Source organism: Vombatus ursinus, unplaced genomic scaffold (assembly GCF_900497805.2).
Source record: "Vombatus ursinus unplaced genomic scaffold, bare-nosed wombat genome assembly UNPS02009205.1, whole genome shotgun sequence".
Taxonomy (NCBI): domain Eukaryota; kingdom Metazoa; phylum Chordata; class Mammalia; order Diprotodontia; family Vombatidae; genus Vombatus; species Vombatus ursinus.
This window is the reverse complement of record NW_020948983.1, coordinates 49,566,986-49,590,685: the sequence shown is the minus strand read 5'-3', so window position 1 is coordinate 49,590,685 and position 23,700 is coordinate 49,566,986. Positions and strand designations below refer to the sequence as shown.

General features: G+C 37.2%; 1 protein-coding gene and 1 pseudogene across 5 annotated transcripts in view; both read left to right on the top strand.

The window, feature by feature from the left end:
* The first annotated feature begins 205 nt into the window (after window positions 1-205).
* The window catches only part of ICE2 (interactor of little elongation complex ELL subunit 2), a 68,852-nt gene continuing 45,357 nt past the window's right edge, over window positions 206-23,700 (top strand). For 3 of the 5 annotated variants that reach the window (XR_003568237.1, XM_027851903.1, XM_027851906.1), the window contains exons 1-5: window positions 206-269; window positions 3,687-3,797; window positions 5,710-5,814; window positions 10,476-10,737; window positions 13,623-13,742. Coding sequence is in view for 4 of the 5 variants with exons in the window: in XM_027851903.1 (XP_027707704.1) it covers window positions 3,769-3,797; window positions 5,710-5,814; window positions 10,476-10,737; window positions 13,623-13,742 (516 nt within the window). In the remaining variant the exon portion in view is untranslated. Of the gene's footprint in view, window positions 270-345; window positions 418-3,686; window positions 3,798-5,709; window positions 5,815-10,475; window positions 10,738-13,622; window positions 13,743-23,700 lie in introns of those variants that run through there. The other 2 variants (XM_027851905.1, XM_027851904.1) reach the window with 2 other exon arrangements.
* Window positions 13,676-20,045, top strand: LOC114035624 (annotated as a pseudogene).

Sequence of the window (23,700 nt, the reverse complement as noted above, 5' to 3'; positions counted from 1 at the left end):
CAGAATTCCCTAGAACACTGGGAGGTGTAACTTGTCCCAAGGTCAAAAAGGAGTGTCAGAAGTGAGGCTTGGATCCAGGTCTTTCTCGATTCGCCAGCTTCCCGCCTCGCTTTCAGAGGTCCCTGACGTCATCACGCACAGCCCCGCGACGCACGCACGCTCTCTTTAAAGGGAGAATTCCGCGGGCGCCGCAGGGTGCAGTCTAAGGAAGGGTGGGGAGCGCGGCGCAGCGGTAGGTCACGCTGTCGTGGCGTCGCCGGGAGCCCGAGGTAGGCGGGCGAGCCGAAGAGCCGGAGAGAAGGGGCGAGGAGGACTCGGGAAGGCGCGTGAGCTGGCCCGGGCGCTGTCGGGCCGGAGCGCGGAGTCCCCTGGGACAGGACCGGCAACATGGCGACCCCGGCTTGTCTCCGGCCAGGGGTCTGCACGGTCTCTCTCTCGCCCTCCGCTTCTGCGCTGCTTCCAGCCTCTTCTCCCAGACCACAGCCGGCTCCCCTTTCCCTCCCTGCTCGTCCCTGTGCCCTCTTTGTTCCCTGCCCGCCGCATTCCTCCTCCTCCCCCCTTCCTATCTCCCCGCCCCTTTTCGTTAAAACACCTGCTAAGTGCGGGGCGCGGAAAGGGCCGCAGAAGCCATCGGTACAGCCCTTGACCTCCACGGGAGGAAGCCGGCTGAACCCACATGCGTAGTGTTGGGGGTCAGGGAGGGGAGAGAGAAGAGCCCCTTTAAGGCAAGATGTACCTGGAGCCTCAGTTTCCTTATCAGTAAAGCAGGAATAATAATGCCTGAGAGTGCTTGAAGAAAGTAAACTTTAAGGCACCGTGCTAAAATAAATGTCGGGTGTTATCCCTCATTTGTAAAATGAGCCGGTGGAACCAGATCATCTCCGACTTCCCCACCTCCCCAATACTGTAGCATTTCCTGTAGACACTGGTCTTTGGCATTAAAAAAAGGTTTTTATTGATGAGGCCTGCCAGCTTGGTACGGTGGATATTACTGGCTCTGCAGTCATCCTATATTTGATTCTTAGGTTACCTGGGGCAAGTTATTTACCTATTCTTGCCCTTAGTTCCCTCCTCATTAAAAAGAGGGTGTTAAACTAGATGGTTTCTAGCGTTGCTTTCCAGTTCCAGATTTATGATTCTATGCTTTATGTGGTCTTCTAAACTTAATGATTGAACCAGTAATAACAGCTGAGGACTATAAAACAGGTTTGCATTCAAAGCATGTTTTCTCGTTTGAGTGCAACAACAGACTTGTTAATAAACAAGTTTTTATGAAGCCTAGCTAAGTTCCAGGCACGAGGGAAGCGAAAACAAAAGTGAAATGGTCGCTAAGCTCAAGGAGCTTATGTTCTTTGTGGGGGAGACATGTACATGTATTTATGTACAAAATGTATAAGTAGATAAAAGATAATTTTGAGAGGAAGGAGTTACATTAGCACTTGGAGGGGGTCATGAAGGGCATTGGTGTTACAGTTCTTATTTTTCAGATGAGGAAACTGAGGCTCAGAGTATAATGACCATGATCACTTAGATTTTAGAGTAAGGATTCCAACCTGCATCTTGGAGCTCCTTATGATGGTGGACAGCTAGACAGGATGTTGGTCAGAGAGCAAGGAAATCTGCTAAGCAGTTTGGTGATTTTTAGATAATGTTCTTTAACTTTTAGGCCTCAGCTTTCCCATCTGTAAAATGAGATTGGATTAAATGATTTCTAAAGTCCATTCTAGCTCTGAAAGTCTTTGCTCCTTGATCCTCTAGTGAGACCCACCTTTCCATTCAGTTAATCCACAAAACATTGGTAGGCATGTACTATGTTCAAGCTACTGTGCTGGGGCTACAAACACAAAACAAAAACAGTACCTGCTCTCAGAGAATTCTGTTGTGGAAAGGAGTGAGAAATAGTGTGTAGCACAAACAAGGTAGTTTGGAGAGAGAGCACTGACAGCTGGGAAAATCCAAAAAAAAAAAGCCTTCATATGGCTAATCCATCTCCCGTCTCTATGCCCTTGCACAGAGGCTGAATCCTTTATGCTTGAAATGCACTCCTCTCTTGCCTCAGCCTCTTAAAATCGCTTACCAAGTGTGAACTCAACTGCTGCTTGAGGCCTATCCTGATCTCTCTCCACATTGCTAGTACTCTTTCTAAATTATTCTAGATTATTTATATATATATATTTTATATAAGATATTCTAAATTATTTTGAATGTATTTTGTGTTTTCTATATGCAGCATGGTGCAGTGGAAAGAGCACTGGGTTTGGAATCAAAAGACCTGGGTTAAATTCCTTCAAATCAGCTTCTCTGGGTACCTTTTTCCTCGTCTGTAAAATGAGGGAGTTGGACTAAATAGTTTGGAAGATTCCTTTCTGCTGTAAATCTCAATAAGAATATAAGCTCACTGAGGGCAGGGACTGTTTCATTTTTGTATGTGTTTCTCTCAGCAACTAGCAGAGTATCATACTTATAATAAGTAAAATGAAGGAAGAAAAGAACGTTAACCTGAGCTGAATCTTTTAAAGGAAGTTAAGGATTCTAAGAGGTGATATTGAGGAGCAAGTACATTCTGGAAATAGAAAAACTATCTAATCAAAGACTGAAGAAAGAATGCTGAATTCAGGAACACCTTATCTGGACTACTCAATTTGTATCTTTTATTGACAGTCAGATTCTGTTCACTGAATTTAATTACTGGTTAAACTGACTTGCTTCAATATATAATCTCTGATTTGTGGGAGGGAAAACACTTTTTGTTGTTGTTTTTGTTGTTTTTGCCTTTTGGTGAGGCACTCGGTTTTAAGTAACTTGCCCATGGTCACACAACTAGTGTTAAGTGTCCGAGGTTAAATTTGAACTCAGGTCCTCCTGACTCCAAGGCCGGAGCTCTATCCACTACACCACCTAGCTGCCTGCGCCCCTTTTCCCCCAAGGAATACATTTTTGTGGGTCATACAAATTTAGACCTGGAAGGAATCTTGAAGATAATTTAGTCCAATCTCTCTCATTTTTTAATGAGAAAATTAAGACTCAGTGAGATAATTATGTACTAGAGCCAGTATGCAAACCCAAATCTTTTGATAACAAATCTAATGCAGTTTCCGCTATACCATGCTTATCTGTGAAGGACCTAAGGCATGTTGTAAGCAACCATTCTGTAAATTCTTCAAGAGGCTATGATGTAGTAGAAAAATCATTGGTCTTAGAATCAGGAAATCTGCATGTGTGAGTTCAGCTCCTTTACATTATTAGTGGTGGGGAAAATCACTTAATCTTTGTGGTTTCCAATTTCCCTGTCAACAAAAAGAATAAAATAATTCTTACCCAGTAGTTTGACAGAGTTCTTGAGATCCAATGAGATATGTATGAAAGTGCTTTACAAACTGTAAAGTGCTGTGTGCAAATGTAAAGCAGTATTATTTATTTCTCTATGATGTTCAGAACATCAATATTATTTGCCCTAAATAATGATAGCCAAGAGAGGACTTCACTTGTTTCTGATGGTGCTGTGCAACAAAATAAGAAACACTTAACATCAAATTCACTTTAAAAATTTGGGTGTTGTGAGGATAGGGAGGAGATAGACTTTCATATCTCATCAAATTATTTCTGTCAATCTAGTCAAACTGGCTTTTCTACTACAATAATACTTATCTCCATGTATTTGACTCTGGCTCCTTGCTTTTCCCCAGGTGGACATTAGGGGATCTCAAACTCCATTGAATCCAATGCAGCAGCACCACTTTGAGTTTTAGTGAAATAAGACTTTGCAAGATGTCTGTGGGCAATCCAGTGCTCAACTGGTGAGTTAAATCTGTTGTCATGTCCTCTAAAGAAGGTAGGGACAGGGATGAAGGAGTTCAGTCTAGAAGAATTTGGTACAATTTGTAGAGAAATCAAGTCATTTCGAGACCTCAGCTAGGTACTGAGTGCCCTAGAAATTCCCCCAGTCTGAACTCTTAGACACCGTCTTGGGCAGTTATACTTTTGCTCAAGAAATGACTGCACCTCACTATTTGGAAATTTTTCTTGGGCTTCATTCTGTTTGATTTGGCAGCTGATTATCAGGAGGGGAAGTTTGTTGGTTCTTCTTGTGTACTAGAGCCTCTCTATTTAACCTTCATCTTATGCTGTTTAGAAAAGAAAAGCAGGATAAAAAAACAAAAGACAACATAGGCTTCTGTACCGTTTATTTTGGCTTGTTACTCCAAACCAATATATTCCTCATTAAGAGATGAATAATAACATTTTGTTTTAACAACTATGTAAAATTCTTATAGTTCAGAGACCTCAGTTTTATAGAGCAGAGTCTGCAAAAAACAGATTTTGAAGTAAAGGTAAATTTCTTTGACATTTTAACAGTATTGTTGCTTAATACTAGAGACATAGAGTGGTTTGGTGGAAAGAGCTCTGAATTAGAAATCAGAAGCCCTGGAGTTTTTTTTTTTCCTTTCTTTTTTTGGTGAGGCAATTGGAGTTAAGTGACTTGCCCAGGGTCATGCAGCTAGTGGGTGTTATGTGTCTGAGGCTGAATTTGAACTCAGGTCCTCCTGACTCCAGGGCTGGTGCTCTATCCACTGCACCACCTAGATGCCCCCAGCCCTGGGTTTTTATCCTAAATTCTCTATTCCATAATCCACTTAAGTCTGAGCAAAACACTTGACCTCCCTGGTCTTTAGTTTGCTTATCTTTAAAATACCTGTTGTGCATACCAGGACTGTTTTGAGGCCCAAGTAAGGTAGTGTATATGAAAGCACTTTGGAAGCTGTAAAGTGCTAAAAATGCGGGCTAAGAATAAGAAACCATAATTTCACCATTGTTACACTTAACTAGTTCTTTGGATAAATGTTTTAGAAAAACTTTGAAAAAAATTTTAATATTCTGTAATACTTGATACCTGATATGGTATGGTATGGGTATACTTTCATTATTATAGTTAGATTTTCATTTTGAGAACTGGTAAAAATGAAATCTACCATTTTGATAAATGCTTCATTGTTATGACATTATGGTGTTTTATTATGTACATGCTTGAATTTGTTGCAGTTGCTGCAAATAAATGCTTTCTTAGAGCATGTTATTATATCATATACAAAAACGAGCAATTTCATTAGTATGTGTACTCTTACCACCAGTATAAATAATGCCTTCTTGCTTCTTAATAGATGGATTTTTTTTAATTGCTATGATCAAAAAATTTCATCACTTATTGTACCAACCTTCTGATAATAAGCCTTTCTTAACATAGCTAGGCTGGTCTCAAAGCTTCGGACGCTTATTAGAACCTAACGGATAATACTGACTTGATTGTTAACATCATTCTCATTTGCCAAGATGGGAAAAATAAAATCCTAGGATTAATAGAAGTACTTTGGATAGATATCCTTTAGCAACTTTGTCCTGTTAAAAGTGGTATATCTCCCCCAAACACACACACACACACACACTCACAACACACTGAAAACTTGAGAAAGCCATCCTAAAACAACAAACCTTCAGTATTCTTTGTTTTTATTTTATTGCATAGCATATATACATCTTAGCAGAAAAAAAAAAAGATTTGGAAGCATAAATAATACCCACTCTAAATCCTGTGCAGTTAACACTTTTTTCCCCTGTAAGGAATAAATATATTAAGTAAGCTTTACTTGAGACATTTTAATTCTGATAAGGACTTTGAATTATCGAATGCAAGTAAATTGCTTTGCTTCATAGGGATGTTTCACCAAAAAACGGTCTGGATGTATTTTTCTCGCAAGAAAAATATGAAGAGTATTCTTTGACTCCTACTCTAAAGGAACTGCTTGTTTTGTCCAAAAGGTACAACTTTGATTTATTCTTTTCTTTTACATTGTAATATTTCATTTCATTCATAATATTTATTAAATTTTCATATTTAATTGAAAATTTATGAAGTTATTGATAGATTTTTAAAATACTTAATCTCACCATCTTTTTTCTTAAGTAGTTGTGGTATTGATTATTTACTGGTTTAGATAAATCTTATGAAAAAAAAACCTGAAGGTAGAAAATATCTATTATTTAAATTGGCAGTAAAATTACTTTTTAATTTTAAAGTTCCTACTGATTATTTTATATTTATGTTTTTACTTCATGCAAAAGTAAAGACAGTGTATTTATTCATCAAGAAAGGGACAGGTAATGGTTATGCAAGGCCAAAAACAAACTAGTTCTTCCCCTCAAGGAGCTATTGGGAAAAATAGTATGTTACATAGATGTTAAATGCAAAGTAGGTACAAACTGATTTCCAGGGGGAGCATGAGCGTTTGGGGGCTTAGGTGAGGTTTCCTTTGGATGTAGCACTTCAGCTGAGCTTTGAAGGAAGTCAGGGCTTCCCTGAGGTGGAAGTGAAGGAGTGTATTTCAGGCTTGAGGGAGAAGTTGTGCAGAGGAGGAACGTAATGTCTAGGGAATGACAAGTAGGCCACTTTGTCTGGAATATTGTGAAGGTAAACAGTCGTTCAATAGGCATAAAGTGTGTACTAGGTCCGAGGGATACAAAAGCCTAGAACTGTCCCTGACCTCAAGGTGCTTGTATATAAACTAGCTTGTAAAGGTAGGCTGGAGCCAGATGAATTTGTGTCTTATCTTACTATCACTGAGCACTAGCAGAGGAGTGACATGATCAAAATATCAGGAATGTTAAGAATTATCAATTTGGCAGCTATGTGGAGAAAGATTGGAGAGGAGTGAGAACAGAGGAAGACAAGTAGGGAACTGCGGTAGTCCAGGCCAGGCTTTAAAAAAAAAAAAGCTACATTCCATGTATCTACTTTCTCATTTCCCACTCCTCAAGCCCTTGTAGTCTGGTTTCTTTCTTTATTGCTCTTGGAAACGCTTTCTCCAAGGTTACTAATGATTACTTTGTTGCTAAATTCATTGGCCTTTCTCCATCCTCATTGGTCTAGAGTCTAAAGTCCTTTTATTAAGGGGATTTGTTTTGTGAAGTTTGGATTCAGTCAAAGGGCTGCACTTGAGGGCCTAGAGGGCCACATGTGGCCTTGAGGCCACAGGTTCCCCACCCCTGGTCTAGACCCTTCCACCATAATTGCCCCTGCCAGTCACCTTTTTTTTTTTTTTGGATGTTCTTGGGTTTTTCTTGACACATTCCATCTTTATTGTTGTGATCTTAGCACATTAGGATTTGATGAATACACTTTTGTTTCCATGTTTTCTTGTGCCCTTTTTGATTTTATCAACTTTGGTTTTATCCCCTGATAGTTTTTATCTTTCTAGGCAAGGGTCTTATGAATATTCTTCATTCTGTGTTCACTTCCTTGATCATTTTAATTGATCTTCTTCAGCGTAGTAATTGCTCTCTTGAGCCATACAAAACTATGTGTAACATTCTAGGTATGAATGCACCATAGTGCTGTATATAGGACAATAATGTTTTATTTTTTTGTTTCAACTGCAGCTTTTTCACAGTGGCATGAGATAAATGTGCTTAGTCTCCATATTTTCTGGTTGTTGTATATTCTTCTATTTATCATTTTGTACCTGAACTGAAATGTGCTTTTTCTTTAAAATCAAAATTTGATAAACCAAATGGAAGAAAGCCAGTAATTGATATGATTTTTCTCATAGTTTCAAAAAATAAAGGAAGGAAAATTATGTGACAGAAATATTTTCCCAGTGCAAGCAGGGGTTGAATCATTGTACAGTGTGTGGAAAATGTTACATTTGTGATTATTTACAGTTTAGGACATAGCCAGAAATTTTAATTTGGTTTCTAATCTTATCTTCCAAATGCAGAATTTTCAATTTAGTTTGTTTTAAAACTGGTCTGTTGAAATTTTGCATTGTTGACTTAATACAAAAACAAAAAATACCAATTTCCACTTTCTTCATTATTTTATTACTTCAATTCTTGAACTGATTTTTTTAAAGTAATTATTACCTCTAATTATGTTGCCTTCAGGAATATGAGTTTAAAGTCCAAAACCTTCATTAAAAATTTCAGGAAAAAAAACTTGTTTATTTAAAGATAATGGTTTTCTTTTAATTTACATGTGAATATTTTTGAGAATTTCAAGAATTAAAAATTCTGACCACAATGTTATTTATAACTTTTGGTTTTAAGTGAAAAATTTAAGTGACTGGAGGTTTAACATCAGATAGACAAAGGGAAAAATACTCAAAATTAAGAATGAGAATTTATAGAGGTAGGGTAGAAGGATTATCCTATAAATTTATTTTTAAATAAATTCCCCAAACTTTTAAAGTTTACATATTGGAAACAAAGCAGTTTTGCGTAAATAAATACATTCACTCTTCTTTTTCACAGGACATCTGAATAGAAGAGAAGATGAGTAGGTAGTTGACAAAATGAAGGGAAAAAACATCGAACCATCAACTGAAATAAAATATAATGCTGTAAATGTGGGTAGAGAAGCCCTGTCAGATGCTTTTGGTTTGTGTCCTGATGAAGATTTTGACAGCCACTCCACACTGAAATGATCTTGATGTGCTGCCACTTCATTCTTTGCTGAATGTAGCCAATTTAAGCAGCTAGAATTTCTTGACATTCCTGCATTGGCATATCTGAGTCAGCATCTTGCTGCTGCAGTAGCTTAATTAAGTTTGCCAGTTTGTGCCGCAAGGACAGACATGTTCTCGTATTTGGAGAGACAGCTGTGAAGCAGTATTGTTAAGAGTTGTGGACACGAAACTGTTAGGTTTGAATAGCTCTCAAGACTTTTTCTTGTGAGAAATCAATTTGCTGTAATACATTTCTCCCAAGATCAGCAGTTAATGTTTATTTTGTTAACCCGAAATATGCTTATTTTTTAACAGTTATTGGAGAAAGCTTAGTAGTTTAACTATGTCTTCTTTAACCTGCATTATTTTTAGAGCCTACCTTTAGTGTCTATTCCTAGAATCCCTTCCCTATTCACCACTTATTTATTAACAATTGGAATTGCCTACTAGCTATCTGAACTTTCAAAACCAGCAGATCTTGAATTTTTGCTTTATGTTCTGTCTGAATATTTTTTGTAGTCTCGGCTTGTTTGGGCATTTAATCATGTAGTAGTAAAACTTTTTATGCATTGTATTCAGTTCAGACATTGGGGAACTTAGTAAACATGGTTATTATTAAAAGAGGTTCACGCCTTTTCCAGGCATATATCTGGATAACTCTTCCTCATAATTTCTGATCCTAAAGTGCCAAGGGTTCTAGTACCCAAGTACCAAGAAATCTAGGTTGTTTTTTTTTTTTATTTTCATGAGTTGCTTTTAGCATTGTGAAGATCAGGATTTCATTTGTTCAGCTGTACCGATGGGTGACCTGCATAGATTTTTTCCCCCTCCCATTTCTACTCTTTATTTTGGGGGGTTTATCTTTCTGTGTCCAAACCAACAGCTAAAGGATTGCACAGTGATAGATCATTTATCAGGAAGCATCAACTTAGAGGTTAGCGCAGGTGACTCGGTAGAAGTTTCAGTTGCTATGCCTCAGTGCTGATCAAGTAGGATGATGGTTTTTTTTGATAGCCTATGATTTAATATTCCTTATTAAGAAATTTTTATATGCAGACTTAAGAATGGAACCAAGTTATAAGCAATAAGAAAAATCTTGTATTGACATATTTCATTACTTGAGAAGAAACATAGAGTAAGTGGTTATGTATAAATACATATAGTTAGAATCTCTAGACTAAGTTACTTCTATTCCTTGTCGATGCTTTTTTACTGTTTAAAAAAAAAGTCCCCACTAACATAACTATAATTGTGATTTTTTTTTTTCCTATAAGCAAGGGAATACAAAAACTACTGCTTTGCTTGTGAGACAAGGGCGCTTGGGCACATGACTGCTTTAGGTACTTGTTCAGAAACTCCAAAACTACCAATTTATTTTGAGGAATGGGATGCGACAAGAAGAGCAAAGTCAGAGGTTCTCTTCAATGTTTGAGGAGATGGGATCTTGAAATTCAGAATCTTCTGGTAACTTTGTCAGTTGAAATTGCACAAACATTGCAAAATCTGCTTTTAGTTGCCACTGATAATCATTCTAATTTGTTTTTCTTACACAGGAATTTGAGCTTAATTATAGATAATTTATAATAAAACAAAAACTATATTAAAGCTTTGTAATTAAATTTGCAAATAAATATAACACCTGGATGGATAAGTGAAGAGATTCCCTTATTCATAAAGAAATAGTAAATGAAGTGTAAGTAAAACCAGTCTTTCTTTTTTTGTGTATCGGCTGAAAGGTAAGCTTGTGATGCAATAATGTCCTGCAGAATATTTAATCTGTAATAAGTGCCAGAGCTGCAAGATGCAGGTGGCAGAGCTTTGATGGTACTCCAGAATTTACTCTGTTAATCATGATGTATTCTGCCTGGTGATTCAGAATCAAGAAACTCCACTACTGTCAGCCCTAATTTTCAAATACCAATCTTCATGGTAAAAAACAAGTACTTCTAAATTGTAATTAATTTTTTCTCCTCATTTCAGACCTATAGGAGAAAATTTGGATGCATCAGCAAAGCCTGTGGAAAATGAGCCAGCAGTTAATTCAGCAGCTCAAGCAAATGGCGATGTTAAAACCACAATAGAAATTGTTCCTTTCCCAGAGCCAAGAATTCCTTATCCTTATTTCTCTCGTTTCTCAGAAAGAGAACAGAAGTGTTATGTGGATTTACAAAACAAATACTCAAAAAAGCCTGTAAATTTCAAGACTTCAGGGTTAAATAAGAAGGAATATTTCCAGTACTTGGTATGTATTTTCTCCTTCTGTTTCCTTAAAAATTATTGGCAAAGTTTATTTTGTAATTATCCACTTAAGAATTTTAAAACATTTGTTTTAAGGTATTTATCATGGCTAAAAATTAAAGATTTGAATTGTGGAGTGGACAGAGCTTTAATATTTCAAACATGAAAATGTATTTCATTCCTTGTGCTTTATTTTCATAATAAATGGGAATAGTTTGTTTTAACCTACTTCATGGTTCTTTTGAGGTTTAATTGAATATAATAGTACATAAAATATTTGAGCTAACAGATTCATATAGTAACTGTTTATTGGGCACATATATGAAATTTAGAAAACCTTTGGTTGACTCCTGCCTCAGACTTGAGGTATGTGACCTTGGATAAGTCACTTAACTTCTTGACCATACTTTAACCACACTTTCCTCATTCATAAAAAGGGGGTAAGAATAACATCAGTCTCTGAGAATTGTTTTGAGAATTAAATAAACTAACACATGTAAAGAGTTGTGGTCATCTTGAAGTACTATGGGAAGATTACTATTATGTGCATTTTCATCAGAAATAATAGACTTAGTGTAGTAGTTTTAGAGGTATCCTTCAGTAAGGAAGAACTCATTTTGAATCCTTTCTCAGATGCTGTTTTGCTCTGTGACTGAGTCTAATCACTTTTCTCTGGGCCTCAATTTCCTTGTCTGTAAAATAAGATAGTTGGTCTTAGATCTCTAAGACTTACTCTAAATCTATGATTTCATGATCCATCCATCCATCTTTTGACTTGGGAGTGACTCTGGTTTTTTGTTTGTTTATTTGTTTGTTTTTTGGTGAGGCAATTGGGGTTAAGTGACTTGCCCAGGGTCACACAGCTAGTACATGTCAAGTGTTTGGTCTGAGGCTGGATTTGAACTCAGGTCCTCCTGATTTCAGGGCTGGTGCCACCTAGCTGCCCCTGTGACTCTGGGTTTTTAAGGGCTGTATCAGAGGGCCATATGTTCTGATCAGTCCCAACAAGCTGGAAAGACTTCAGACATGATTGCAGTGGACTGTCCATTTCATCTGCTGTCCAGCATAACAAAATTAAGAGAAAGCTTATCATCTTCAGCAAATAACAGATGGTTTTCTTGGCCAAAGAACCCATAAAGCCATCTGTTAAGGCACACTGATAAAGACATGGAACTTTGGATGTACTGAAGCATGTTGTGTGTGCACGGTGCTTAACTAGGTGCCTACGGAATACAGAGGCAAGGTGTGGTGTCTGTTTTCATGGAACTTCCTCCAGTCCAAGAGTTTGAGAATTCTTTGAGGGCTCAGATTTCTTTGCCTTGTGTTTTTCTTTAATTCCTGCTTTATTCAGGTAGTCAGTAAGTTATAATTGCTAAGGAAATGGCTAAGATACTATATAATGAGCTTCTCTTTACTTTGCATTTCTGCATTTTCTTTAGTAGTTGAAATAGGATTTGATTCTTTATTTCTAATCCAGAGTTGAACTTACTCTCATTTAAAGGCTATATCAGAGGACCATATGTTCTGATCAGTCCCAGCAAGCTGGAAAGATTTCAGACATGATCTCCCAGATCTAGTAATTTGAGAATTAGAGGGCTTTTTCTGGGTCCCCCAGTTTCTGATTATATGTTTCACAATACAGACTCAATAAAAGGACAGTTTTCACTCTTTCAAAGATTATATATAGTCTGTTGTGTTTGGGAGGCAGCTAGGAGGTGCATTGGATAAAGTACCAGGCCTGGAGTCAAGAAGATTTGAGTTCAAATCCTACCTCAGACACTTACTAGCTGTGTGATCCTGGCCAAGTCACTTAACCCCTATTTGCCTCTGTTCCTCATCTGCAATGGGGTCGCACTGGAGAAGGAAATGGCAAACCATTCCAGTGTCTTTGCCAAGAAAACCCCGTGGACAAAGTCTATGAGGTCACATAGAGTTAGACATGACTGAACAACAAATCATATCTTAGTGATAAATAATTTTAAATGATTATGGTGAAGAGATAAAAGATTTCAGAAACCTGATTGAAAAGTCAGTTTAAATAAGCTGGTACTTATAAGTGGAGGAAGCCAAACTGACTAAATGAAGAGTCTGAATTATAGGACATTTTATAAGCCATGCCACAGGTACACAGCTTAGACTGAAAATATGCTAACTGAATTTTGCCTAGTAGTGGCACATAGATAAGAATAACTTATTTTAGTACATCAGCCCAAGTATTATTGACCTTACAGTGAAATTAATGTAAATGGATGTTTCTTTAGTATTTGAGCAGAGTTATCACAGGTAAAAATTATTATATTATATAAATATTAAATTATTTTTGTAGCAGACTTTTTAAAAGGTATTGAAGATAGCTCCTTTATTACCAGGTAACATATTCTGAATTAGTCCAAAGGAATGAGATTCTTATTACATTTAAATTTTGAATTTTAGTCTTCTTTAAGAACTGTTGATGTTGACCTTTTTGAGGAAATTTACTCAAATTATTTTTAAACATTTTGTTTATAAAGTAAATTTATGGATATCTGTTTATTTTATGTATCCACTTAGCTCTTATGTAGCCCTTAGATTGCCATAATACACTAACTTTAAACAGAATGGTTTGTTTAAAAAATTAGGTTAAAAGTTTGAACTCATTCATTGTTATCAATACATGTATAAAAATTTATTTAATGAACATAATGCAGTAATGAAATTGAAAAAATGCTAAAATGACTCATTGGACATTTTTAAAGTTGGTAAAACACTTCATTAATTCTCCATGTGTTGCTAAGTGTCATGGTAGCTTTGCAATAACACTTCAGACTGAATAATTATTGTCAGAGCTTTCTCTCAAATGATTATTATTACCTACCTTAGCGCCCTTTTTTTTTTTCCTTTTCCCTTTAGGATATGAAAAAATGTGTAAATGATGAAGTTGCTGAATTTTTAAAGTTTCTTCAGAATGCTGCAAAGAGTTGCAGTCAGGATTATGATATACTTTCAGATGAAGCACTTCTATTCACAAAGGTAAGAATGGTAATGTTTGTAGATAATATCATTTATGGAAAATGAACAATAGTATGCAATAATATTTCAAAATGTATTTCTCCTTAGTATGCAGTAAATTCTAAAATGTGTTTGCATATAGCAAGCAGCATGTTAGAGTAGAACAAGAACTCACTCTAGAATCAAAGGTCCTGGGTTCTAATTGTCTCTTACTACTTGTGTGACCTTGGACAAGTAACTTCCCTGGGCCTCACAGGTTTTCTCAGGTAAAATGAAGGGGTTGGATTAAATGACCTTTGAGATAAGGTCCCTTACAGCTTTGATTCATGATTAATCTACTTTAGTTCATTTGAAAATATCTTTTCAATTTGGATTGACATTTCACTTCTTTTAATTTTTCATGTATTGTAAAAGTAAAAATGTTTTAAGCAGTGCTAGTCATAGAATCACAGAATTTCAGAGTTGGAAGGGCCATCTAGTCCAATATATGCCCTGAAAAGAGTTTTGTCTACAGGTTCTCCTCTATGGTAGAGGAACTTCAATGAGGGAGATTCTACTGTCTCCTGACACAGCTCATCCTACTTTGAGATAGTACTGATTGTTAAGAAGATTTTCTTTGCGTCAAGTCTAAATTTTCCTCTTCTGCAAGGTTAGGCAGGGTGCTGAAGTCACTAGTCAAGAAACCATAGTGGGGCAAACTAGACAGTACAGTACATTAACTTCAGCATTGCCGTGTCAACCAACATATGTAAAACTTAACATATCAAGTGATTTTTGGCTGTTCGATCAAAGTAACTGGCTGACTATGAAGATTATTGCCCTAGCAGGTTAAGTGTTAGTAGGTCAGTCATCCAGCAAATGTTAAGTGCTACTTACAATTTTATGGATTTTTATACTTTAACACACAGATAGGTTATCAGGTCTGAAGTGTACCTTTCATTATTTAAAATTGATCAACTGAAGCATTTTTGAATTATCTAAAAAAAAAGTGACTAAATGCTCCACTGTGAGGTATTTTAGTCAAAGAGGTTAAAAGATGGAAAGAAAGGGACCAGAATATTTGCAGCAGCACTTTTTGTGTAGCAAAGAATTAGAAACATAATGCTTACTCATTGGGGAATGGCTAAACAAATAGAGAATACTTTAGTGTATTGTATTACTGTTGCATAAGAAATAAGACTATGAAGAGTTCAGAGAAACATGGACGCACTTATATAAACTGATACAAAATGAAGTAAGCAGTACCCGGGAAAATAATAAACCTGTCTCTTGTAAAATAAATGGGAAAAGCAAAAACAGAAAAAAGAAATAATAGTTAAAATAACCAAATTTAGTTTCTTTGTAATCCTTTGTATATTTTATTCTATACCAAAAAAGGCTGAGAAAATATACCTCCCTCACTCCTTTGAGAGGCAAGTGACAATGGAAATAGAACATTGTATATACTGGCTGACTGGAGTGATGTATGTTGATTAGATGTTTCTCAACTGCTTTTTTCTTTTCTTTTTTATTTTGTCATAAGGGAATGATTTTCTAGAGAGAGAATATATTTGGAAATATAGCTGATATAAAAACAAGATAGGAAAAGCATTTTTTAAAAAAAAATAAAGCTTACGAAAGGATTATGACAATTTTTTTGCATGTGAACTGAAAGGTAGGAAGTTTGTGATTCTTGTTTTATGAGATCTAAACATAGCTTTGATAATGCAATATCTGGTTCATTTTTTTAATATGTGGAATAAGCTAGCAATAATTGTTGTTTTGTTAGCAACATTGAGTAAGAAAGGTATTTTTAATAAAATTATTACCAAAGTATGATTTTTAGAGACTTCTATTGAAGAAGTTAGCTTTCTTTTGTTTTGGTTTTAGACCCATTGTTTTTGAAACAAGACATTTGTTTTTAATAATTTTAGATTTCCTAAAAGACTTATTTTTCATTACCAAGGTCTTTCTAATATGGAAGGACTTTAGTTAGTGTGACAATTAAGATAGTTCAAGAGACATAGTTTCTAGGTAATGTAATCATTTTGTTAATAAGTCCAGCACATTTATTAATAAAAGGATGGTCATTTGGCTGTCTTTCTTAGACCAAAAGACCATTGTGGTGGTGGGCTTACAGTTTATATACCCTTTGAAAAGTAGGTGTTCTCCAGGGTGATTAGTTAATAATTAATGAGAGTATAAATATTACAGTGAGGGGCTGAGAGTGACATCATGTGACCTTGGAATGAAAGACTTTCTCTATACCCAGACCACTCTAGCCTTGGGCAGTCTATTCCAAGAATTTATGCCACACCCAAGCCTGAGCAGAACACTATGGCTACTCTATCCGGGTGGAGTCTGAACAAGAAAGTTAATCCATGTGTTGGAGGTAGGATTGGAACTCAGGTCTGGCTTTCTATCCATTGAGCCATGTTAACTTTGAAAAGGGAAGGTATAAAAAGCCTCATGAATTAATACTGAAAAATTTTAGTACTTAGAATTCCCATCCACCTTCCCTATCTCCATCTAACTTTGCATGTGCACAGTAGAGAGCACAAGCAAGCCTGCTTACTTTATGACTTGAGGTTCAGCTACAGGGCTCCCTCATAGCAGTGACTGCCTGAAGCACACATCCACTATTCTGTGGGAGACAGCAGGCTCTGATTCTGTCCCATCTTTGTGATGAAAGGGAACATTGATGGAGGGTAGAGTGGTGCTCTGAACTACCTACTGGGGCAGGGGGTCTTAACCTGGATCCTTGAACTTTTTTTTTAATTGATAAATGAAATATGTGATATATATTATTAATTAAATATATTTGATAAATGTAATTGGTTACTTTTGCAATCTTTTTCATGCATTTAAAAACATCATTCTGAGGAGTCCATAAGCTTCACGAGCCTGTCAAAGCAGGGTCTATGATACAATTCCCTTTCCTTACATCTAAGGGTTTTTTGCTTTTTGTTTTTTGTAATTTACATAGGTCATGAGGGAAAAGGCATTGGAATCCTGACTGGGTCCAGTTCTCTCCCCCAAGAGGTTACTTAGGGTATTGACTGAGGTCGAGTAGATCCCGTCTCCAAACTTGAGAAGGCTGGGGCTTCACAACAGTACAGTGTCATTTATCTATGCAGCAGTAAAAGGGGCAGGGACGAGATAGTGAGGAGGAATTCCAAAAGCAAATGAAAGGAAAAACTGAAAGACCAAAAAAAGATAAGGAAAGAAAGTCTGAATAAAAAAACCTACCCAAAAAAGGAAAACAATATAGAGATGAACTGCAAAGTGAAGCCAGAACACATTGAATAAGCAAAATATAAAGGAAAATGAATCAATATTACTTGATGAAAAAGAGAACCCAGTAGACTCTTCAGAAATCATGGAACAGAGAGCGAGGGTTGACTGCCAGAACCTGATCATGAACACAGAGGCTGCCCTGGCACCCATCTTCCAGACAGGAGAGGACTGCTGGCCTGCTTGGCAAAAGGCGGCTACCGGCTACAGTGGGCTCCACACGCACCCGCAGATCCTGGGCAAGACGGTGATGGAGTGCTGGGAAGTCCCCTACATGCACTCGCTGGCCACTGTGGCCTCCTTCCGAGGGGGAAGGGTCCTGGAAGTTGGCTTTGGGATGGCCATTGCGGACAGCAAGGTGCAGGAAGCCAACATCCAGGAGCATTGGATTGTTGAATGCAATGACAGCGTCTTCCAGTGGCTGTAGGAGTGGGCCTAGCATCAGCCCCACAAGGTCGTCCCCTTGAAAGGCTTGTGGGAAGAGGTGGTACCCAACCTGCCTGATGGACATTTCAACGAAATTCTGTATGACATCTGTCCCCTCTCTGAGGAGACCTGGCATACCCACCAGTTCAACTTCATCAAGGCTCACACTTTCCGCCTGCTAAAGCCTGGGGGTATCCTCACTTATGCAACCTGATGTCCTGGGGAGAACTACTGAAGACCAAGCATATGGATATCAAAAAGATATTTGAGGAGACCCAGATTGCATCCCTGGTGGAGGCAGGTTTTAAGAAGGAGAATATCAATACTGTTGTGATGGACCTGGTGCCCCCCAAGGAATGCCTGTACTACTCCTTCCCCAAGATGATCACTCTGACAGTCATCAAACACTGAGGATGCCCAGCTTCCTCTTCGTCCAGGCTGACCCTGGAATGGGGGCGCCAGGGACTCTCTAGCCTGCCAGGGCTAGAGCCTAGGATTGCTCAGTAGATCTCAGACAACTTCTTTATAGGACTTGACAGGGGAACTTGACATAGTCAGAGAGGCAGAGAGCAAGCAGGGGATTGAGGGGCTGTCTAGGTCTGTCTCCCGACTCAGGGTCTCAAGGGTGGCAAAGAGGCTTCTGTTTCAGTACAGCAAACACGTTAAGTTTTGGGCAGAGCCCAGTTCTGGAAGTCAAGGCTCAGGGTTTTTCTGCCTTTTGATTTGTCTACCACCTCAGTCCTTGTAAGCTATTCGGGGCCTTTATTTGTTTCATCTATAGAATGAGTATATGTACCTGCTTGACAGGAACTGGCTACCCTCAAAGGTAATAATCAGGCTACCTAAATGGAAATTTCTTATTCAAAAGCCTCTGCAAGGAATTGCGTTAAGGAAATGCCCCTCTTATTTAGTAAGTGCCCATAATGCACTCCTTGGTGCTAGAGAGGTACAGAGAAGTCTCGAGCTTGGCCCCCTGCCTTTGAGGGGCTTGTACCCCATTTGAGACAGGGGGTTGATAATCCAAAAGTGAGTCCCGGGGCCAAATGCTCATGTCATGGGCTTCCCCCTCAGTCTAGGGCTTCAAAGAGTCAATGTCTACTTGTTGGGGATGGGATTCTTGCTCAGGTTATAGCTGAACTAGATTGCAGTCTCTGAGGTCCCCATAGCACCCTTTGAGGGCAGGGAAAATATTTTTATCTTTCTTTGTATCCTCAGGGCTTAGCACAATACCTGACACTTAGTACTTAATATGTTTGTGGACTGATTAACAACTTTCCTTTGAGATAGAGGTAGAGCAAAGAGTAGCCCCATTTTATAGATGACAGAGAGGCGCTGTATCTACTAGACAGTAGCCAGAGCTGGCCTTGGAGCCAGGAAGACCCAGGTTCAAGTCTTGCCTCTGATGTGTACCGGCTTTTGCGTCTCTGGCCAAGTCATGAAACCTAGTTATTCTAGGCATCTCCTTCAGACTAAGCTGCAGACCTACATTGCTAGAGGAAGTTTCCTCAATGGAGAGTTACCTTTAATCAATAAAATCAGAGGTTTAGTCCCTATCCCTTTATAGGTGAAACTGAGAAGTGATTTGTCCGCAGCCACTGAAGACAGAGCTAGGATCTGAATTTGGGTCTCTTGTTGCCCAGTGTTCTATCAAACTGAGGTCCAAAGATTGAGGGACTCTAGGCCCTAGGCATGTGCCCCTACACTGTTTGTTCCTTTTCAATCTGCTTCCCTGTTGAAGTCTATTTGGAAGCCTTAACTTTAACTAATACACTGTGAGGGCCCCCCTGTATCCTTTATTCAGATTTTGGTGCTCTTCAGGCCAGGTACTCTGCTAGGGTGCCAGAGGTCCTATGGGGAAAATGAAGGCCCTGAACCTTCTCAGTTGTAGCAGAAAGCCTGCTGGTCAAATAATAAAGGAATTCTGACCTCAGAAAAAAAGAAAAGAATTCATGGAACAATAGCAAGAATTCCAGAATGGTTGAAAAGAGAAACAAAACTCTTAGAAGAAATTAAGAATAAATTTAGTTTGGAAATCAGCGCTTTCAACATAGAATTCAAAAACCCAAAACAAAAATTGAACATATGATAGAAAATCTAAAAAAGTAGAAGCTGTAAGGCAAATCTACTATTGACCTTGAAGATAGGATGAACAGAGGTAACAAGAATTATAAGGTCTCCCAAAAGAATATGCCAAGTAAGAGAACCTCTCTTCCACAATGCAGGAAATAATAGAAGATTGTCTAGATTTGAACTTCTGAATATAGATAATAAAGCATAAATTTAGAGAATCTAGAAGTGTCTGCTAGAAAAATACCCTGAATTTCAAATTCCAAGGTGTGAAGTGGTTATATTTTGCAATTTCAGTAACAAACAATAAACTTTGGAAGTAGCCAAGAGAAAGGCAGATGAGAAAGACAACTTAAATAACATTGCTATTCTGCATTCATGAAAAAACGAAAGAGATAAGGCTGTAATCCTATGTAACATATCCTGCAAACCTGTACTTAATCCTCAACAGAAGTTATCCATTCCACCAAAAAGAGACATTTGACATATTCCTGCAAAAAACCAAAACTTAAAACCAAAGATAAGCAGATTATTCAAGTTCCAAACACTTCAAACAAGTACAGGAAAAGTCAATGAATAAAATTATCAAGACTAAGTGATGAAATCCTTTTTCTCATGTATATAGGTTATTGTTTAGAAAAAAAGATCTAAATATTCTGGAAAACAATTAGGAATCAATACACAGAAAATTACTAAAATGTCCAAAACCCTTTGTCCCATAGATCCTATTAGTAGACATATGTCCCAAGGATATTAAAGATAGAAATGTCCCATAAACACCAAAATATTTGTAGCAGCACTTTTTTTAGATGCGAAGAACTGAGAACAAAGTATATGGCCATCAACTAGGGAATGACTAAACAAGTTGTGGTAAATGCGTGTAATATAACATTACTGTGCCCTGAGAAATGATGAATATGCAGACTAGAGAGAAACATGAGAAGACAGAACTTGATGCAGAATGAAGTAAAAATTGCTAGGAAAGTAATATACAGCAAGACTTCAACATGTAAGTCAAAAATAAAAAATACATATAAGTGCTCTATGATTATCATGAACAAGCTGAGGCAGAAAGAAGGGAAGAGTAAAACATACTCTTTTCTTTATAGGCAAGGTGGGTTGGGGCCATTCCTGTCAGACATAGTGTTGCTCAGTTGTACCTAACTGCTTTTTTTTTCTCTCTTATTCATTGTTACAAAGGATGGCTCTCTGGAAGGGTAAGATAGGAAGGATATATTTAAGAATAAAAGGTGAAGTAAAAACAAAAGATATCAACAAAATCAGGAATAAAAAACTAAACAAATAAAACCCAAACCTCATTTATACAAAATTAGCCTTTTACCTACCTTGGTTAGAAATGACACCAGGAGTTAAGAAGATCAGCATAAACTGGTATTGTGAATAATATGAAATTAGGGGAGATATGAAATTGCATGAGTAGGACAGCTCCAGTTTTTTTTAGGATTATTCATACAAAAAGAAAAATGATACTACAAAAAGACTGTTTGTTACAAAGAGCATCTGGATATTTTTTTCAGACTACATGTTTGGTCAAAATGGTTCGAAAATGTTCTCAAATTATATTTAGCAGGTGGAGAAAGTATTTGTGATTCAGAGTCATGAAATTAGAAGATAATGCAATTAACCCAAGAAAATAAATTCTTTGTTTCCTTAATCACTTGTTTGTTTTCACAATCAATATGGACTTTAAGACTAAAGCTATGCATTTCTTATTTTCTCATTTAAGAGTAAAATTGGCTAAGAAACAGAGTGGTGGATCAATGGAATAGACTAAATATGCAAGACACAGTAGTCAGTGACTATAGTAATCTATTATTTGATAAACCCAAAGACCCTAGCTTCTGGGATAAGAACCTACTCTTTGAAAAAAACTACTGGGAAAACTAGAAAAGAGAATGGCAGAAACTCAGCATAGACCAAAATCTCACACCATATACCAAAATAAAGTCAAAATGGGTACATGATTTAGATATAAAGGCTGATACTATAAGCAGACTGGGAGAGCAAGGAATAGTTTACCTGTCAGATCTATGGAGAACAGAAGAATTCATGACCAAACAGGAGATAGAGAACATTATGAAAAGCAAAATAGATGATTTTTATTACATTAAATTGAAATGTTTTTGCACAAACAAAGCCAATGCAACTAAGATTAGAAGGAAGGTAGAAAATTGGGGAAAAAATTTTACAACCAGTGTCTCTGATAAGGGCCTCATTTCTAAAATATATAGAGAATTAAGTCAAATTTATAAGAATACAAGCCATTCCCCAATTGATAAATGGTCAAAGGATATGAACAGACAGTTCTCAGATGAAGAAATTAAAGCCATCTATAGTCATATGAAAAATTGCTCTACATCACTCTTGATTAGAGAAATGCAAATCAAAACAACTCTGAGGTACCACATCACACCTATCAGAATGGCCAACATGACAAAACAGGAAAATGATAAATGTTCGAGAAGGTGTGGGAAAATTGGAACACTAATGCATTGTTGGTGGAGTTGTGAAATGATCCAACTATTTTGGAGAGCAATTTGGAACTATGCCCAAAGGGCTATCAAAATGTGCATACCCTTTGACCCAGCAATAGCACTTCTAGGGCTATATCCCAAAGAGATCATACAAATGGGAAAAAGACGTACATGTACAAAAATATTCATAGCAGCTCTTTTTGTGGTGGCAAAGAATTGGAAATTGAGAGGATGCCCATCAATTGGGGAATGGCTGAGCAAGTTGTGGTATATGAATGTGATGGAATACTATTGTGCTGTACGAAATGATGAACAGGCTGACTTCAGAAAAACTTGGAAAGACTTGTATAGTCTGATGCTGAGTGAAGTGAGCAGAACCAAGAGAACATTGTACACAATAACAGCCACGTTGTGTGATGACTAATATTGAAACTTAACCCTTCCTGGCAATATAAGGATCTAAGACATCTCCAAAGCCTTGTGATGGAAAATGCTATCCACATCCAAAGAAATAACTATGGAAGTCGAATTGCTATTTTTTTCCTCTTCTGTTGAGTTTTGTTTCCTTTTTCTGATGGTTCCTCCTATTGGTTTTAATTTTTACTTATAACATCACTAATGTGAAAATGTGTTTAATATGATTGTAAAAAAAAAAAAAAAAGAAACTTTATTCTTCCGTTGAAGCTCAACTACACAACATCCTTTCTGCAGATGTCCCGAACTCTCAGATGTCCGTATGGCTCTTCCTGCTCATCTGTAGGAATTTATGGTCTGGTATTTGTTCCTTCATGCCATGAAGGGCAAGGGTTTTTTTCCGTTTCAAATGCAGAGGCTCCATGGGCAGGGTCATAAAGATTAGGTTCTTAGAGTAGGCCAAGCAAATTTGCTAGAGCTTTAAGGGAATCAGGCTTTGAAGGATGCATGATTTATTCCACTGTATATCCAGCTCTGTTGAGTGATATATATTATCATGGGGTTCTACTATACTTATGAATGAAAAAAAATACTTTCTTTCTTAAAGACCTATTCCTGTGTTTAACTTTTTAAGGTAAAACAAATTAACAATCAACTGAAGGTCATAGGTTTACATGGTACCCAAGAGTGCATTTAGTGCAACCTCATTAGTTTATTAACATGGAAACTGAGGTCCAAGTGACTTATCCAGGCACATAGATAGCAAATAAAAGACAGGAAAACTCAAAAAAAAAAGAAAATAAATTCTTTGTTTCCTTAATCACTTGTTTGTTTTCACAATCAGTATGGACTTTAAGAGTAAAATTATGCATTTCAATTTTCTTTGTAATTAAATGTCTAAGTTTCGTTAATATTTTGCAAGCAGTTTGGAAGGGAGATGATCCTTGCTGTTAAAATCAAATATAACTTGCCTCGCCAAAGAATTGGAAATTGAGGGGATGCCCATCGGTTGGGGAATGGTTGAACAAGTTGTCTATGATTATGATGTAATACTATTGTGCTATAAGAAATGGTGATAAGGATGATTTCAGAAAAACTTGTAAAGACTTACATGAACTGATGCAAAGTGAAGTGAGCTGAACCAGGAGAACGTTGTACACAATAACAGCAATATTATATGATGATCAACTGAGAATGACTTAGCTCATTCTCAGCAATACGGTAATCTAAGACATTTTTCTTATGGTTTTTTTTTTTTGGTCTTTGTTTTCTTTCACAACGTGATTAATACAGAAATATGTTTT